At 43.0% G+C, this 19,554-nt stretch overlaps 1 protein-coding gene across 2 annotated transcripts in view; it reads left to right on the top strand.

The window, feature by feature from the left end:
* Window positions 1–15,100, top strand: part of LOC120058541 (transcriptional enhancer factor TEF-5-like) — a 69,605-nt gene extending 54,505 nt beyond the window's left edge. The window contains exons 6-15 of one of the 2 annotated variants that reach the window (XM_039007296.1): window positions 1,655–1,666; window positions 3,662–3,790; window positions 4,017–4,060; window positions 4,215–4,271; window positions 5,020–5,084; window positions 5,414–5,550; window positions 5,766–5,939; window positions 11,859–12,002; window positions 12,193–12,345; window positions 12,581–15,100. In XM_039007296.1, the coding sequence (XP_038863224.1) occupies window positions 1,655–1,666; window positions 3,662–3,790; window positions 4,017–4,060; window positions 4,215–4,271; window positions 5,020–5,084; window positions 5,414–5,550; window positions 5,766–5,939; window positions 11,859–12,002; window positions 12,193–12,345; window positions 12,581–12,694 (1,029 nt within the window). In that variant the 3' untranslated portion in view covers window positions 12,695–15,100. The remainder of the gene's footprint in view (window positions 1–1,654; window positions 1,667–3,661; window positions 3,791–4,016; window positions 4,061–4,214; window positions 4,272–5,019; window positions 5,085–5,413; window positions 5,551–5,765; window positions 5,940–11,858; window positions 12,003–12,192; window positions 12,346–12,580) is intronic. The other variant, XM_039007307.1, reaches the window with a different exon arrangement.
* The last annotated feature ends 4,454 nt before the right edge of the window (window positions 15,101–19,554 follow it).

Here is a 19,554-nt window from a genome sequence, read left to right as displayed (position 1 = left end):
TACAATTTTGTTTCTGGTGTCCTTTGACAGCTCTTTGGTCTTGGCCATAGTGGAGTTTGGAGTGTGACTGTTTGAGGTTGTGGACAGGTGTCTTTTATACTGATAACAAGTTCAAACAGATGCCATTAATACAGGTAACGAGTGGAGGACAGAGGAGCCTCTTAAAGAAGAAGTTACAGGTCTGTGAGAGCCAGAAATCTTGCTTGTTTGTAGGTGACCAAATACTTATTTTTCACCATAATTTGCAAATAAATAAATTAAAAATCCTACAATGTGATTTTCTGGATTTTTTTTCTCACATTTTGTCTGTCATAGTTGAAGTGTACCTATGATGAAAATTACAGGCCTCTCTCATCTTTTTAAGTGGGAGAACTTGCACAATTGGTGGCTGACTAAATACTTTTTTGCCCCACTGTATATATATATATATGAATATATAATGAATATATGCCACTTGTCTTCATTCCATCAGAGGACGGCAGGCAGAGGAGTTACAGTTACACTAATCCTCATCCAGTTTAGATCTTCATTAAATCCCTCAACCCCAAAACAATTACAAACACAAAGTGAATCAGCGTACAGTTAAAGTGTGCCTGTGTGCAGTTAAATTGTGTTCAAGTGTATAATACCGTCAGTTAGCATACTGTATAAATCATTTCCCAAAAATGTAGTTGGTAGTTCACCCTCTACCTTCATTGAAGTTTATTGGACCTTCTTTATTTAGACTTCTCTTTGTATTTGCTAGTAGACTGTATCCAGTAGACTGATTATTGTAACCACCTCAATGTTTGGACATGTATTTGAATGAGAGGGAAATGCTGTACCCTTCCCTACATTTTTGTCCATTGCGTTGTTCCTGTCCCAGATAAATTCAGCTCCCATTTCCTTACATCAGGGCTCCTTATGGAGTATTAAGATATAACTACATAAGAGATGTTCTAGTTAGTTTAGCATTCTGCTCTTGCTTTAGTATTCATTTAGCTGATGTGAGATATATACAGCCCACCTGTCATATGTTTAACACCCCTGGTTTAGAGCCAGCAGATATAATGCATTATCCTTAGAACGAGTTAATAATAAAACATTATATGTCCTGCCTTTGTATGTAACAGTTTTTCAACAGGCTCAAAAGGAGATGATACTAAGTCATTATAAAGTCTTGCAATACATTTATGAGTGCATCATAATGTATTATACCTTCTATCGCTATCTATATAATGAATTATACCTGTTGTCTTTCAGTTAGTGTTACCTAACTCTATCTATATAATGAATTATACCTGTTGTCTTTCAGTTAGTTACCTAACTCTATCTCTGTAATTAATTATTCCTGTTGTCTTTCAGTTAGTTACCTAACTCTATCTCTGTAATTAATTATTCCTGTTGTCTTTCAGTTAGTTACCTAACTCTATCTCTGTAATTAATTATTCCTGTTGTCTTTCAGTTAGTGTTAGCTAACTTTTCTTCAGGGATAAGAACATTCATTTTATGTCAACATCCTAATGGCCTACGGTACATCTAGAACTTGTTCATTATTGATGTTTTTAGTTTGTACTGACACAGCCTATTAGCAAACCCATAGTTTATCACAATATCCCTATAATTATATGCCTTTAGATGTGTATACTAATGGTTTCTCTTTCCTTTGATTTAGGCCATGAATTTGGTAAGTGGATTTGACTTTTACGATTTGCTTCCCACCTGCTTGGCGATGCCAGTGCATCGTCCACTCTGCTAATGCCCTATGCTGGCATGGCAACCCAACCTCACTGCTATCCTATAATGAAGCAGATCTTAGCCATAGGAAACGTGTGTGCTTGGAACCACATTGCTGTGCATCGTACCTGATCATGATAATCATTGATTATCATGTTTTTGCAGGGTGGTTCTGCTTCTCTGAGGACACACTTCTTTGTAACACTTGTTTAGTGTATGCTACGTACAAAAATAAGTCTGCAACAGCATTAGCAAACATTCCATGTCAGTGCCAAATAAAATCAAAATGTATTGGTCATGCACACATATTTAGCAGATGTTATTGCGGGTGTAGCGAAATGCTTCCATGTCCATAGGCTATTATTGATACAAATTGTGATCCAAGAGGATGTTGAGGCATGGTGGAATTTGGATGCAAAACCAGACACTTTTTCTGATCAATACTTTGAAGGACCAATATCACGATCCAATTGAGCATCCGCAAGATAATATTGTAATTATTTTCACTGTGATATTTTGGTCCAATTATGAGGCAACGCATTAATGTAGCGCATAAGTTCAGAGATCTTCTATACTGTTCGCAGTTCTATGACCCCATCCACTACCAATATGTACGGTACTACTTAACCTAGGGCTGCACTAACACTATTTAGTGCTAGAATCGTCACATTGTGATACTGTAGAGAAACATAAACATTGCCTGTGTTCCTCTACCTGGTCAGAGTCTATAGTCAGTTGTGGCTCAGTAAATCACTGCTACCAGTTTCACACAGCGCACTCGCTGTGTTTTGGTACTTTCAGTTGACTTTGTTTACGCTAAAGATTTGGCATTTGGAGATTCTTTAGGTCAGCTTTCTGCTGCTTCTACAGGTACATGTCTTTCCTATTTCAAGACGTGAAGTAATACTACCAACAAGGCAAATGTAGGATATGTTGTTTCCTTCTACGAAATGTCACATAGTTGCACAGTGATGAGAATACACCAAAAGGTGTTGGCCTTTAGAGATACTTCACTTTTCCCTCTTACTCTGCTTTGTACAATGACAATATGATTGCAATATATTGCTATGAGGGTTAAGATACTGGTTCAATTGTGCTGAGGCACACACAAAGTGTTGTTTCTGATGTTTCAGGATTTTTTTGTTGCTGGTAGACATACAGTAATGTTGAATGCTCTCGATTGTCCAGGTACAAACATGCCAAGCTTAACCATAACCATCTACGCTTTGCTTTTCTATCTCTGACCATTACAATCAGCAGAACGTTCCAGACAAATCACATTCATACCAATTGTTATCTGACCACATACAGTGCAGTGTACTGGCCAATGCGACCATTAGTCCTACAGTATATATTCATCAAGAGTCCTGTTTCTCTGTATTGACAAGAGGAACTTTTTGTTCTATTTTACTGTCTTTTTCCATAATAGGAGTGGTTGTGTCAACCACAGTTTCTCACAGACAGTCTGTCTTTCTGCAGGAGGCATTTCCTTCAAGGTCTCTACTAATTAGAATCATGTGACTCCTGGAATGTTCTCGTTGATTATGTGGCTTAAAATCTTTTTGATCTGCTTCGTTGAATTAATCATAAACATGTTCTCTTCACGTCTTCTTTTTCATTATTGTAGCCTACTAGTACTCCACACGTAGTTGAAGTTAAGACTCAGATGTTTTATTTATTTATTAGATAGGCTGTTTGTTTACTGAAGATCCTAATGGGAGTACAGAAGAAGATCAGAGAATGTTATATTTACAGTATAAATATAGTAGTGATAGCTAGTAGGAATTGTTGTAAGTGTTGTTGTTTTTTAAACTACTGAACCAACTGTGTTCCTCTCGGGGCACTGTGAGTAGCCTAATAGTTACTTCAACCAGGTCAGTGTATATTAGGTGTTAGACTGCTCTCTAGTGGTGCATCTCCCTCACTTCCCCCTCCTCGTCCACAGGACCAGGCATCTAAAGACAAGGCCCTCCAGAACATGGCAGCGTTGTCGTCTGCTCAGATTGTGTCTCCGAGCCTGATCAAGAGCCAGCTACCCCCACTGCCCCACTCTCCCTACCCCCCGCAAGCCAGGGTGAGCCCTTCTACACTGGGTTTGGGGTTGCAATGATTGCTTTTTCTCTGCATTGATAGTATTTACATTATTGTTGTACTAGTAGTTGATGTAGGCTATGGGAATAGAGTACAGTCCCTGAGCTACTTCATGTAAAGCTTGACCAAATGAGCCTGTGAATATATAACTTGAGGACAGAGCTTTTGTGAAACTCTGTGAAACTGACTCTGTTATCTTTGCCTTCCAGTTTTGGCCAGGCCCTATCCCAGGACAACCCGGCCCCTCTCAGGAGTGAGTATGACTGTGTTTACTATCTGTTGAGTGACAGGTTCAGGTGTTTGGACTGTTCGTTTGATTGGTTGTTTGTTTGATTGACACTTGTGACTGGAATTGGAATGGCGGGTTCTCTTTGGCATGTTTAACGGATCGCATTTGTGCACATCAGGCTGATTCTAGAGCTCAACCAGGGAAGGACTCCTGGGTTTGGCCGCGCCAGCTATGCGTAAGTTTCCTCCTGGTCCAGCTGTAGCACAAGGCAGCACTAACTCTGCTTCAGTATGTGTCCTGCTCCTGCACTAACTTCACGACCAGGGCACAACCAGCTTCACGTTTGAGAGAGAGACCAAACATGCTGTGAAGTTGTTTGCAAAGTCGTTCCGTTCTGGCCATTTGGCATGTAAAGACGTTACACGATAGGGTGATTTCATGACAAACTGGGGGCATAATGTTACATTAGTCTATGACAGCACCTAACTTGAGATCCATGTTTGTCACTCCAATATTAAAGCAAATCTTCCATTGACATCTATGCATGACTTGCACAAAAAGCGTATCTGAAGTTAGGATTTGGCCCATTGTGAACGTTCACGTAGCACACTTAAGCATCGCTCTGAAATGATGTGCCACAATCACACACAGAGAAACATCAATCAAATAATCAATCCACCAACCAATCAGTGTATGTAAAAAGCATCACTAAATGTATGGTGTAGAGTGGTGACAGAGTGAAGCAGAGGTGGACTTACGCCTAGCTGGTGCAGCCACAGACACATGCCTATGTTGAGAAACGTGTCATAATACTGTGGATCCACGTCTGTCTGACATGCCAATGAAGCCCAAAGCCACATGCCACTAGCATAACCAGGTTTCACATGGAATTTCACTTTTGGAAATATGTGGAATAAACACAGCTGGATGAAAACTGAAAAGTTTGACTCCTCAACTGTGATGTGATAATCATTCTCTTTCAGTATCAAACCTTTTGCACCGTCTCCATACACAACTCTACCAGGCCCTCCCCCTCCCCCTATATCAAGTGAGTATGGAGTCAAAGTCAGTTAGCATTCATACAGTACATCCTCATTCATGATCCCTAAAAGAGGGAACTGTCCAATGATGACAGTAATAATACACGTGATATAACATACACATCAGCACTATATCTGGTGCTTAACATTAATACAGAAATTAAACATCAGCTTTGGAGACCTCAGCCTGAGTGCGTCTCTCTCTCTCTCTCTCTCTCTCTCTCTCTCTCTCTCTCTCTCTCTCTCTCTCTCTCTCCTCTCTCTCCTCCCTCTCTCTCTCTCTCTCTCTCCTCTCTCTCTCTCTCTCTCTCTCTCTCTCTCTCTCTCTCTCTCTCAGACTATGAGCCTTTGGCACCCCCCCTCCCCCCGGCTGCTACGGCGGTGCCCGTGTGGCAGGACCGGACCATCGCCTCCTCCAAGCTGCGGATGCTAGAGTACTCTGCCTTCATGGAGGTGCAGAGGGACCCTGACAACGTGAGTCACCAAACCAACTACACCACCAAACCACATTAACCAAATAAATTAACTAACCAAACAGTGCTAATGAAAGTTGACGATAAAGGCCTTTGTTTTACAGTCCACATAGTCACGCGAGACAGATTACATTTCTAGTGCTAACTCAGTATGGCCAAGCTAGACTTCTGTCATGGCGGCTGGTCTGACCATCTTCCTCTCTCTCCCCCCTGCAGTACAGCAAACACCTGTTTGTCCACATTGGCCAGACCAACCCGTCCTACAGCGACCCTCTGCTGGAGGCAGTGGACATCAGGCAGATCTACGACAAGTTCCCAGAGAAGAAGGGCGGACTCAAAGAGCTTTATGAGAAAGGCCCACAGAACGCCTTTTTCCTAGTCAAATTTTGGGTGGGTGACAAATCACTTTTATTATTGTGTAATCCTCACCTTTTTACTGGACAGTGTATGGATTTTAAACATGGTTGAAAGCAGAAAAATACATCTTTCACACATTTAAACCTACACTGTCACACAATCAGACTATCACACTATCACACTGTCACACAGCGAGTTACACTCTCACACCGTCGCACAATCAGTCACACTGTCAGTCACACTGTCACACAGTCACATAGTCAAATTGTCACACTGTCACAGAGTCAGTCAAACTCTCACAGTCACACTGTCAAACAGGCAGTCACACAGTCAGACACTCTAACACTGTCACAGTCAATCACACTCTGACACAGTCAGACACTCTCACACTGTCACAGTCAATCACACTCTGACACAGTCACATAGTCAAACTGTCACACTGTCACAGAGTCAAACAGGCAGTCACACTCTCACACAGTCAGACACTCTCACACTGTCACAGTCAATCACACACTGTCACAGAGTCACACAGTCAAACTGTCACAATGCTACACAGTCAGTCACACTCACACAGTCAGTCACACTATCACACTCTCACACACTCACACACTGTCAGTCACACTGTCAGTTACACTCTCACACCGTCACATAGTCAAACTGTCACACTGCCACGCAGTCTGTCACGCAGTCAGTCACACTGTCACACAATCAGTCACACTGTCACACAGTCACAATCTCACACTGAAAGTCACACAGTCAGTCACACTGTCACATAGTCAGACACACTGTCACACTCTCACACAGTCTGTCACACTGACACAGGCAGTCAGTGTCCCACAGTCAGTCACACTCTCCAACACTGTCACACTCTCACACAGTATGTCACACAGTCAGTCACACTCTCCCACACTGTCACACTCTCCCACACTGTCACACTCTCACACAGTCACACTCTCTTTAAAAAAAAAAAAAAATCCCTAATTTCGTGGTATCCAATTGGTAGTCGTTACAGTCTTGTCTCATCACTGCAACTCCCATACGGACTCGGGAGAGGAGAAGGTCGAGAGCCATGCGTCCTCCGAAACACAACCCAACCAAGCCGCACTGCTTCTTGACACAATGCACATCTAACCAATGTGTCGGAGCAAACACCGTACACCTGGCGACCTGGTCACCGTGCACTGCGCCCGGCCCGCCACAGGAGTCGCTAGTGTGCGATGCAGTGCCTTAGACCACTGCGCCACCCAGGAGCCCACACTGTCACAGTCACACAGTCAGTCACACTCTCACACAGTCGCACAGTCACACAGTCAGTCACACTCTCACACAGTCGCACTGTCACACAGTCAGTCACACTCTCCACAGTCACACTGTCACACAGTCAGTCATACTCTCACACTGTAACACAGTCAGTCACACTCTCACACAGTCACACTCTCACACAGTCAGTCATACTCTCACACTGTAACACAGTCAGTCACACTCTCACACAGTCACACTCTCACACAGTCAAACTGTCACACTGTCAAACTGTCACACAGTCAGTCACAGTCACACAGTCAGTCACACTCTCACACAGTCGCACTGTCACACAGTCAGTCACACTCTCACACAGTCACACAGTCAGTCACACTCTCACACTGTAGCACAGTCAGTCACACTCTCACACAGTCGCACTGTCACGCAGTCAGTCACACTCTCACACAGTCACACTGTCACACAGTCAGTCACACTCTCACACTGTAACACAGTCAGTCACACTGTCACACAGTCACACTCTCACACTGTCAGTCAAACTGTCACACAGTCAGTCACACTCTCACACAGTCACACTGGCACAGAGTCAGGCACACTGCCATACAGTCACACTGTCACACAGTCACACTGTCAGTCACACTGTCACACAGTCAGTCACACTGTCACACTGTCAGTCACACAGTCATACATGCTGTCACACAGTCAGTCACACTGTCACATAGTCAGACACACGGTCACACTCTCCCACAGTCACACGGTTACACTCTGTCACACTGACACACAGGCAGTCACACTGTCACACAGTCAGTCATACTCTCACACTGTAACACAGTCAGTCACACTCTCACACAGTCACACTCTCACACAGTCAGTCATACTCTCACACTGTAACACAGTCAGTCACACTCTCACACAGTCACACTCTCACACAGTCAAACTGTCACACTGTCAAACTGTCACACAGTCAGTCACAGTCACACAGTCAGTCACACTCTCACACAGTCGCACTGTCACACAGTCAGTCACACTCTCACACAGTCACACAGTCAGTCACACTCTCACACTGTAGCACAGTCAGTCACACTCTCACACAGTCGCACTGTCACGCAGTCAGTCACACTCTCACACAGTCACACTGTCACACAGTCAGTCACACTCTCACACTGTAACACAGTCAGTCACACTCTCACACAGTCACACTCTCACACAGTCAAACTGTCACACAGTCAGTCAAACTGTCACACAGTCAGTCACACTCTCACACAGTCACACTGGCACAGAGTCAGGCACACTGCCATACAGTCACACTGTCACACAGTCACACTGTCAGTCACACTGTCACACAGTCAGTCACACTGTCACACTGTCAGTCACACAGTCATACATGCTGTCACACAGTCAGTCACACTGTCACATAGTCAGACACACGGTCACACTCTCCCACAGTCACACGGTTACACTCTGTCACACTGACACACAGGCAGTCACAGTGTCACACAGTCAGTCAAACTCTCACACAGTCAGTGACACTCTCACACTGTCACACAGTCAGTGACACTCTCACACTGTCACTCTGGCACAGAGTCAGTCACACTGTCACACAGTCACACTGTCACACAGTCAGTCACACTGTCATACAGGCTGTCATACAGTCAGTCACACAGTCACTTAGTCAGACACACAGTCACACTGTCACATAGTCAGACACACTGTCACACTCTCACACAGTCTGTCACACAGTCACATAGTCAGTCACACTGTCACATAGTCAGACACACTGTCACACTCTCACACAGTCTGTCACAGAGTCACATAGTCACTCACACTGTCACACTCTTTTTTATATTTTTTCCCCCTAATTTCGTGGTATCCAATTGGTAGTCGTTACAGTCTTGTCTCATCACTGCAACTCCCATACGGACTCGGGAGAGGAGAAGGTCGAGAGCCATGCGTCCTCCGAAACACAACCCAACCAAGCCGCACTGCTTCTTGACACAATGCACATCCAACCCGAAAGCCAGCCGCACCAATGTGTCGGAGCAAACACCATACACACTCACACACTGTCAGTCACACTGTCAGTTACACTCTCACACGTCACATAGTCAAACTGTCACACTGTCACGCAGTCTGTCACGCAGTCAGTCACACTGTCACACAATCAGTCACACTGTCACACAGTCACAATCTCACACTGTCACACAGTTACGCTGTCACACAGTCAGTCACACTGTCAGTCACACTCACACTGAAAGTCACACTGTCACACAGTCAGTCACACTGCCACACTGTCAGTCACACGGTCACACAGTCAGTCCCACTGTCACAATGTCAGTCACACAGTCATACATGCTGTCACACAGTCAGTCCCACTGTCACAATGTCAGTCACACAGTCATACATGCTGTCACACAGTCAGTCACACTGTCACAAAGTCAGAGCCATGCGTCCTCCGAAACACAACCCAACCAAGCCGCACTGCTTCTTGACACAATGCACATCTAACCAATGTGTCGGAGCAAACACCGTACACCTGGCGACCTGGTCACCGTGCACTGCGCCCGGCCCGCCACAGGAGTCGCTAGTGTGCGATGCAGTGCCTTAGACCACTGCGCCACCCGGGAGCCCACACTGTCACAGTCACACAGTCAGTCACACTCTCACACAGTCGCACTGTCACACAGTCACACAGTCAGTCACACTCTCACACAGTCGCACTGTCACACAGTCAGTCACACTCTCACACAGTCACACTGTCACACAGTCAGTCACACTCTCACACTGTAACACAGTCAGTCACACTCTCACACAGTCACACTCTCACACAGTCAAACTGTCACACTGTCAAACTGTCACACAGTCATACTGTCACACAGTCAGTCACAGTCACACAGTCAGTCACACTCTCACACAGTCGCACTGTCACACAGTCAGTCACACTCTCACACAGTCACACAGTCAGTCACACTCTCAAACTGTAACACAGTCAGTCACACTCTCACACAGTCGCACTGTCACACAGTCAGTCACACTCTCACATAGTCACACTGTCACACAGTCAGTCACACTCTCACATTGTAACACAGTCAGTCACACTCTCACACAGTCACACTCTCACACAGTCAGTCAAACTGTCACACAGTCAGTCACACTCTCACACAGTCACACTGGCACAGAGTCAGTCACACTGCCATACAGTCACACTGTCACACAGTCACACTGCCAGTCACACTGTCACACAGTCAGTCACACTATCAGTCAAACAGTCAGTCACACTGTCACACTGTCAGTCACACAGTCATGCAGGCTGTCACAGTGACAGTCACACTGTTACACTCTCACACAGTCACACAGTCAGTCACACTGTCACAGAGTCAGTCACACTCTCACAGTCACACTGTCATGGAGTCAGTCACACTATCACACTGTCATACAGTCAGTCACACTCTCACACAGTCAGTCACACTGTCACACAGTCAGTCACACTGTCACACAGTCAGTCTTACTCTCACACTGTCATACAGGCTGTCACACAGTCAGTCACACTCTCCCACTGTCACATTCTCACAGTCGCACTGTTACACTCTCACACAGTCAGTCACACTGTCACACAGTCACACTGTCACAGAGTCAGTCACACTCTCATAGTGTCACACAGTCAGTCACACTGTCACAGAGTCAGTCACACTGTCACAGAGTCAGTCACACAGTCAAACTATCACACAGTTACACTCTCACACAGTCAGTCACACTCTCACACAGTCAGTCACACTCTCACACAGTCAAACTGTCACACAGTCAGTCACACTCTCACACAGTCAAACTGTCACATAATCACACTCTCACACAGTCAGTCACACTCTCAAACAGTCAGTCACCCTCACACAGTCACACTGTCAGTCACACTCACACACAGTCACATAGTCAGTCACACTGTCACACAGTCAGTCACACTGTCACACAGTCAGTCACACTGTCACACAGTCACACTGTCAGTCACACTCACACTGTCAGACTGTCAATTACACTCTCACACTGTCACAGTCAGTCACACTCTCACACTGTCAGTCACACCGTCACACAGTCACACTGTTATACTCTCACGCAGTCACACTCTCACACAGTCAGTCACACTACACTGTCACACTCTCATACAGTCACACTGTCACACAGTCAGTCACACAGTCATGCTGTCAGTCACACAGACAGTCACACTCTGTCAGTCACACAATCACACTGTCACAGTCTCATACAGTCAGACACACAGTCAGTCACACAGTCAGTCACACTCTCACACTTTCACGGAATCACGCTCTCACACTGTCACACTCTCAATCAGTCACACAGTTTCACTGACACACAGTCAGCCATACTGTCAGTCACACTGTCACACAGTCAGTCACACTGTCACACAGTCAGTCACACAGTCGCACAGTCAGTCACACTCTCACATTGTCAGTCACTCAGTAACACAGTCAGTCACACTGTCACACAGTCAGTCACACTGTCACACAGTCACACAATCACGCAGTCACACTGTCACACAGTCAGTCACACTCTCACACAGTCACACTCTCACACAGTCACACTGTCACACAGTCCCTTTTGGTAGTTTGAGTATTCTCTCATTTAGAGTAGAATAAAAAGGGGTTAGGCTTTAATCTGACTTGTCCTGTGTGTGTCCTCTCTCTGCAGGCGGATCTCAACAGCAGTGGAATGCAGGATGGCCCAGGCTCCTTCTACGGAGTCAGCAGCCAATACAGCAGCTCTGAGAACATGACCATCACCGTCTCCACCAAAGTCTGCTCCTTCGGCAAACAGGTGGTCGAGAAAGTAGAGGTGAGCCCATTATCCACTGGGTCTGCTTTATAGTCACAAAACAGCTGACTTACCAGGTTAGATAAAGCTAAAATAAAATGTACTGTCAGACACTATAATTGCATTTCATGCAGTCACAATGTTTACCTCAAGTCAGATGTTGTTTTGCTGTTTTGCTGAGTTTTAAAATCTCTCCTTTTGTGAATTTCAGACGGAGTACGCCCGGATGGAGGGAGGGAAGTGTGTCTACAGGATCCACCGCTCTCCCATGTGCGAGTACATGATCAACTTCATCCACAAGCTCAAACACCTGCCAGAAAAATACATGATGAACAGTGTTCTGGAAAACTTCACTATACTTCAGGTAACATTATGCTTTATTACAAGATAATAAGATAGTAACTAATTTACTATTTGGGAATACACTATCACTGTATTTCAACCTAGAACAATAGATTATGTTTTTGACCTCATTGTTTTGCTTCATTGTTCCTCCTGTTGTTGTGCTTTGTGAATTGATTGATATTTCACCTACTGTATTTGACTACAGTTGGATGATATGTATTTGATCTGGTGTTGACCTACTGTTCTTTCCCCAGGTGGTGACAGACCGTGACACTCAGGAGACCTTGCTGTGTATAGCGTTTGTGTTCGAGGTCTCAACGAGTGAACACGGGGCACAGTACCACGTCTACAGGCTCGTAAAAGACTGACCCACCCACCGCTCTAACACGTCTACAGGCTCGTCGAAGACTGACCCACCCACCGTTCTGCAGGGAGGTTTGGGAATCAGCTGACGAAGCACTGCGTGACAATATGTACAGTACAGACTGCTCAACTGCCAAGTAACATTCAAATCGACGTTAGAATGAACTGACATGAAAACATTTTAAACTTCCACACATTTATGTGAAATAGGAAAAAGGAGGAAGTCTCAAAAGACAAGAAAGGAAATTAGGAGAATTCATTGTTTTGTTTTAAAGGCAACTTTTTAACCCATATAGTTAAATATGCTGAGACAAGTGGGTCAAATTGGTAATGACAGTAAATGTACAGTAGGTTGAGATTCACTGAGGGCATGAGAAAGTGAACAAGGTTAAGAGCGTTGTCTCCATGGGAACACACTCTAAGCAATATAAGAAGAAGTGGATAGATTGGAATGGTACAGGTACAACAACCATGGAAGAAGAGCAAACACAAAATAATCCAATCGTAGAAGGGTCCTCCCGAGGGGTGTTTATAAATTAGATAGGATGGCAACCAAGTGCCTTTCTCCAAAGACAAGTATTGATCAGTTGCCAGCCACTCTGGAATGCCTTATTTACTACCTCTTGTCTTTAAATAAACAGAAAGAAACCGGACAGATGTAAATGCATCATTGAATAGGAGAATAGGAAACTGAACATGACTATGCAGTTCATCCTTTCTCATCTAGATCCTTGAAGCACACTTCTGATCCAGGAATATTATGTTATGGATTAAACTATTATTAATTTTTCTTGTGAAGTGTTATCATGAATGGTTACAAGTTTAGCTGCAGTCCACGTGTACAGCAAGGGCATAGCATGATCAGATCACTCAGTTTCCAATCCCTGGGCTTTTACGGGTCTCTAGACAACAACACATCAATGTGCTGTGGTGCACTTAAAAGATCAAGAAGGGGTGAAGCAACAAATATTTTTATTTTCAGCCTTTAGTTATGTTATTGAAATGAACCGTTTCTGTACTGGGAGTCAGTGGATGCTACAGGAATATGTGTTACATAGGATTCTTTTGGGGACGTGTTTATATTTGTGATTAACATTAACACTGTTTTCTTAAAAATATGGCTTGAGAATCAAATCAAATTAATTTTAATTTATTTGTCACGTGCGCCGAATACAACAGGTGTAGACCTTACCGTGAAATGTTCACTAGATTAGAATTTGCCGAATTGGAACTGACCAAATTTTACAGTGAGTTTTAACTAATGTAAGAACTCATGGTATTCTAATCCAATCTCCCCATTCATGGATCCCAATTGATGGATATCACTTTCAATCTGGAAAGGCGGCAGGTAGCCTAGTGGTTAAGGGCGTTGAACCAGTAACCAAACTTTTGTTGGTTTGAATTCCTGAGCCGGCACGGTGGAAAAATCTGCTGTTCTGCCAATGATGTTGCTTAAGGCAGCCCCCCCACACCTCTGATTCAGAGGGGTTGGGTTAAATGTGGAAGACACATTTCAGCTGAATGCATTCAGTTGTACAACTGACTACGTATGCCCTTTCCCTAACCCTACATGGTGTAAGATAAGTTTCTCTTTCCTAAATTGAATTAATAAAAACAAAAGCTATCTCTTATTTTATGAGTGAACCTTCAAGAAATTAATCTTAATTTGCCAATGCGATCAGCCAATGAAAAACAGATTTTATGTTTTGAAAGAGAGCTATCCTCTGTGCTGTGGTGTGTGACCATTGATTGTTATTTATATTGAAAAGAATGGTGGGAGGGCAGGGCTGGGCTGGGATATGGGCCATATGTGTTTATCCTTTGCCATTGAAATGGTGGTGTTACAAGTATTGCTGAGCTGAACTTTATACTAAAGACACAATAACTGTCATCCCCTAGCTATGTCATCCCCTAGCTATGGTCTCTGCCTTGGACGGTTCACTGGACTTCTGTCATAAGAATTCATACATCAGACTTTGTATGGTGGATTTAGTACACCAGGATTTGAATGTCACACTTCAAGAGCTAGACTTAAAACAACTGCTTAATCTTTACTAGTGGATTTCTCAATTTTATCTTTTTTTACAGGCCCGTGTTTTTTATTATCATTATCATAATTAATTGTTTTCTGTTAGTTTTTGTGACTTTCAGCATCCGTTGAAAACGTTGTGTGTTTTTGTTGACATTGATGATGAGATACTGTATCTTATGTATCATAATCTGAATGGTATGGGCAAGTTTGTTTGGTTAAAAGGTGGTTTATTGTGGCCTTGGTTACCAATTGTGCATTGCATTTTAGTATTTTCTGTTATCTTCAAACTAAGGGGGTTGTATTATATAATCAAATCAAAATGTATAATCTAACAATAAAAGACGCATGGTGCCTTTGGGGCCATTTTCCCCTGAAAACTCATTAAAACAGGTTTGTTCATTTGATTGGTCAATACAGTTTCCTTCACAGATTAAATACATTGTAAACTACTGTAGATGGCAGTGTTATACTGTTCAAACAGTATTGCATAAACAGCAGGCCTATGTTGTACTGTATACTTTCCTTGGTCCTTTGTTACATTTCTACTGATGACCAGGAGACCACAAGAGTAGGCCTAGTAGGCCCAAGCAGGCCTATGATTTGAGCACACTCTTAGAAAAAAGGGTTCCATTAGGGTTCTTCGGCTGTCCCCATAGGAGAACCCTTTTTAAAAAGGTTTCTACATGGAACCCAAAAGGGTTCTTCAAAGGTTTATCCTATGGGGACAGCTGAATAACCCTTTAAGGTTCAAGATAGCACCTTTTTTAAGAGTTTCGGCTTTATTCAGGTATATTGTCAAGATACACTATATATATTTTTTTTTATTAATGTCCCCAGATTCTCAGAGGCTCAAGCCCAGACATATACAGTGCATTCGGAAAGTATTCAGACCCCTTGACTTGTTCCACATTTTGTTACATTACAGTCTTATTATAACATGGATGAATTTTTTTTCCCCCTCATCAATCTATACACAATACCCCATAATGACAAAGCAAAAACAGGTTTTCAGAAATGATTGCAAATGTATAAAATAAAAATGAAATATTACATTTACATACAATAACAGTCAAAAGTTTGGACACACCTACATAAAAACTATGAAATAACACATATGGAATCATGTAGTAACCAAAAAAATGTTAAACAAATCAAAATATATTTTAGATTCTTCAAAGTATCCACCCTTTGCCTTGATGACAGCTTTCCACACTCTTGGAATTTTCTCAACCAGCTTCACCTGGAGTGCTTTTCCAACAGTCTTGAAGGAGTTCCCACACATGCTGAGCACTTGTTGGCTGCTTTTTCTTCACTCTGCGGTCCAACTCATCCCAAACCATCTCAATTGGGTTGACGTCGGGTGATTTTGGAGGCAAGGTAATCTGATGCAGGACTCCATCACTCTCCTTCTTGGTCAAATAGCCCTTACACAGCCTGTAGGTGTGTTTGGTCATTGTCCTGTTGAAAAACAAATGATAGTCACACTAAGCGCAAACCAGATGGGATGGCGTATTGCTGCAGAATGCTGTGGTAGCCATGCTGGTTAAGTGTGCCTTGAATTCTAAATAAATCACAGACAGTGTCACCAGCCTAGCACCCCCACACCATCACACCTCCTCCTCCATGCTTCACGGTAGGAACCACACATGCGGAGATCATCCGTTCACCTACTCCGAGTCTCACAAAGACACGGCGGTTGGAAACAAAAATCAAAAATTTGGACTCATCAGACCAAAGGACAGATTTCGACCGGTCTAATGTCCACTGCTCGTGTTTCTTGGCCCAAGCAAGTCTCATCTTATTATTGATGTCCGTTGGTAGTGTTTTCTTTGCAGCAATTGTACCATGAAGGCCTGATTCACGCAGTCTCCTCTGAACAGTTGATGTTGAGATGTGTCTGATACTTGAACTCTGTGAAACATTTATTTGGGCTGCAATTTTTGAGGCTGGTAACTCAAATGAATGTATCCTCTGCAGCAGGTTAACTCTGGGTCTTCCTTTCCTTTGGTGGTCCTCATAAGAACCAGTTTCATAATAACGCTTGATGGTTTTTGTGACTGCACTTGAAGAAACTTTCAAAGTTCTTGAAATTGTCCATATTGACTGACCTTCATGTCTTAAAGTAATGATGGACTTTCGTTTCTCTTTGCTTATTTGAGCTGTTCTTGCCATAATATGGACTTGGTCGTTTACCAAATAAGGCTATCTTCTGTATACCACCCCTACCTTGTCACAACACAACTGATTGGCTCAAATGCATAAAGAAGGAAAAATATTCCACAAATGAACTTTTAACAAGGCACACCTGTTAATTGAAACGCATTCCAGGTGACTACCTCATGAAGCTGGTTGAGAGAATGCCAAGAGTGTGCGAAGCTGTCATCAAGGTAAAGGGTGGCTACTTTGAAGAATCTCAAATATAAATATATTTTGATTTTTAACACTTTTTTGGTTACTACATGATTCCATATGTGTTATTTCATAGTTCTGATGTCTTCACTATTATTCTACAATGTAGAAAATAGTAAAAAGAATGAAAAAACCTTGAATTAGTTTTTCTTTTGACTGGTACTGTAAGTATTCAGACCCTTTACTCAGTACTTGGTTGAAGCACCTTTGGCAATGGTTACAGCCTCGAGTCTTCTTTAGTATGATGCTACAAGCTTGGCACACCTGTATTTGGGGAGTTTTCCCATCCTTCTCTGTAGATCATCTCAAGCTCTGTCAGGTTGGAAGGGGAGCGTTGCTGCACAGCTATTTTCAGGTCTCTCCAGAGATATTCGATCGGGTTCAAGTCCGGGCTCTGGCTGGGCCACTCAAGGACAATCAGAGACTTGTCCAGAAGCCACTCCTGCGTTGTCTTGGCTGTGTGCTTAGGGTCATTGTCCTGTTTGAAGGTTGACTTTTGCCCCAGTCTGACTCCAAGCGGGTTGTCATGTGCCTTTTACTGAGGAGTGGCTTCCTTCTGGCCACTCTATCATAAAGGCCTGATTGGTGGAGTGCTGCAAAGATGGTTGTACTTCTCGAAGGTTCTCCCGTCTCCATATAGGAACTCTGGAGCTCTGTCATAGTGACCATCGGGCGAACAGCTATAGGAACGGCCGGGCGAACAGCTATAGGAACGGTCTTGGTGGTTCCAAACTTCTTCCTGGGTTCTTGGGGACCTTCAATGCTGCAGACATTTTTTGGTACCCTTCCCCAGATCTGTGCCTCGACACAATCCTGTCTTGGAGCTCTATGGACATTTCCTTCAACCTGGTTTTTGCTCTGACATGCACTGTCAACTTTGGGACCTTATATAGACATGTGTGTGCCTTTCTAAATCATGTCCAATCAATTGAATTTACCACACACAGGTGGACTCCAATCAAGTTGTAGAAACATCTCAAGGTGATCAATTTCGAGTATCATCGCAAAGGGTCTAAATACTTATGTAAATAAGATATTTCTGTTTTTTTATACATTTGCAAAAATGACTAAAAGCCTGTTTTCACCTTGTCATTATGGGATATTGTGTGTAGATTGATGATGAAATACATTAATTTAATCAATTTTAGAATAAGGCTCTAACGTATTAAAATATGGAAAAAGGGAAGGGGTCTGAATACTTTCCGAAAGTACTGTATATATAGACAAGGTGTGTATGTCCAGTCAGTTGAATGTGAGGGCTGCTGAACAAATATAAATGATTGTTATTATTGACTTTAGTGATTTTTGATATGTCTATGCATTTTTGTTTCGACACAAAGCCTCAAATGCACACACGGCAAACAAATGTCCATTGAAACTTAAAGTCCCACAATGCAAAGCGAGCAAGGGTCCCTGGTGTCACCACCACCACAAATTATCCCTTATATTGACCAAATACTCAAGTGGCAGCTCTAACAATGAAAATAAATGTCATAATTAAAAATGTCTTAGAAAATGGACGGCAGTCAGGAGGAGGCAAGATCAGATGGGACCATTCTAGCCAATGAGAGGGTAGATACGCATGTGAACCACAGCTATAAAATGAACAACAGGCACAACTCCGATATAAAGTGTTTTTTCTCAAAGTTGCCAGGATGTCACTTGTCCTACTTATATCTACGGAAGTCCAGAGAGAACATATGAATAAAAAAAGTCCCTAGATATGTCAAGATCACAATTTATTTATCTCATGATCACTAGATAACAAAAGTTGTTTTGTCGAGATCAGGAGATAAACAAAGTACCAGGTATCACGCATTCATTTGTTCAGCTGCATGATACCACCTAGGATGACCAACATGTACAATTCCCAAATGCGGGACAAAGAGATGATTTTGCTGGACATTCACAGTACAGTGGATTTTTTTCTTGTGGCAGCACCCCCCACAAAAAAAAAACCTGGTGCACCGAAGTAACTAATTGAAGCGCGCATATAGACTACTCCTTTGCGTTGCGCAAAATTTGGTCATGCAGAAACAAGACACGAAATGTGTGGCTGTTTAATGAAAATCTGGGAATTCTTGACCAATTAAAATGTTCTGGTTGGTCTCAAGGGATGTAAAATAGTTAGGAAGGGAGACTTTGAAAACCAGATTGATTGAAGTAGAAGCAAATGATGTTGAATGAGCAACTAATGAGCATGGAGAGCCTCACAAGTTTAACGAAATCACCTTATATATTTTCAGTCTAATACGGTTATTTACTTACTTTTGTAGCTCTTCATCAGAAGCATGCTTTTTATAAGTAGTTAACGGTCCTCTCCAAATTTAGCTGGAATTTAGACCGAAAGGATTTGACAAATGTGATTGGTTGACGATATTTTACATTGCCTACATCTCGCCTTGCGCTGTACAGAATATCAGA

This window comes from Salvelinus namaycush, chromosome 2, assembly GCF_016432855.1.
Source record: "Salvelinus namaycush isolate Seneca chromosome 2, SaNama_1.0, whole genome shotgun sequence".
NCBI lineage: Eukaryota > Metazoa > Chordata > Actinopteri > Salmoniformes > Salmonidae > Salvelinus > Salvelinus namaycush.
Note: the sequence above shows the minus strand (reverse complement) of the source record. Positions and strands in the feature narration are given on the sequence as shown.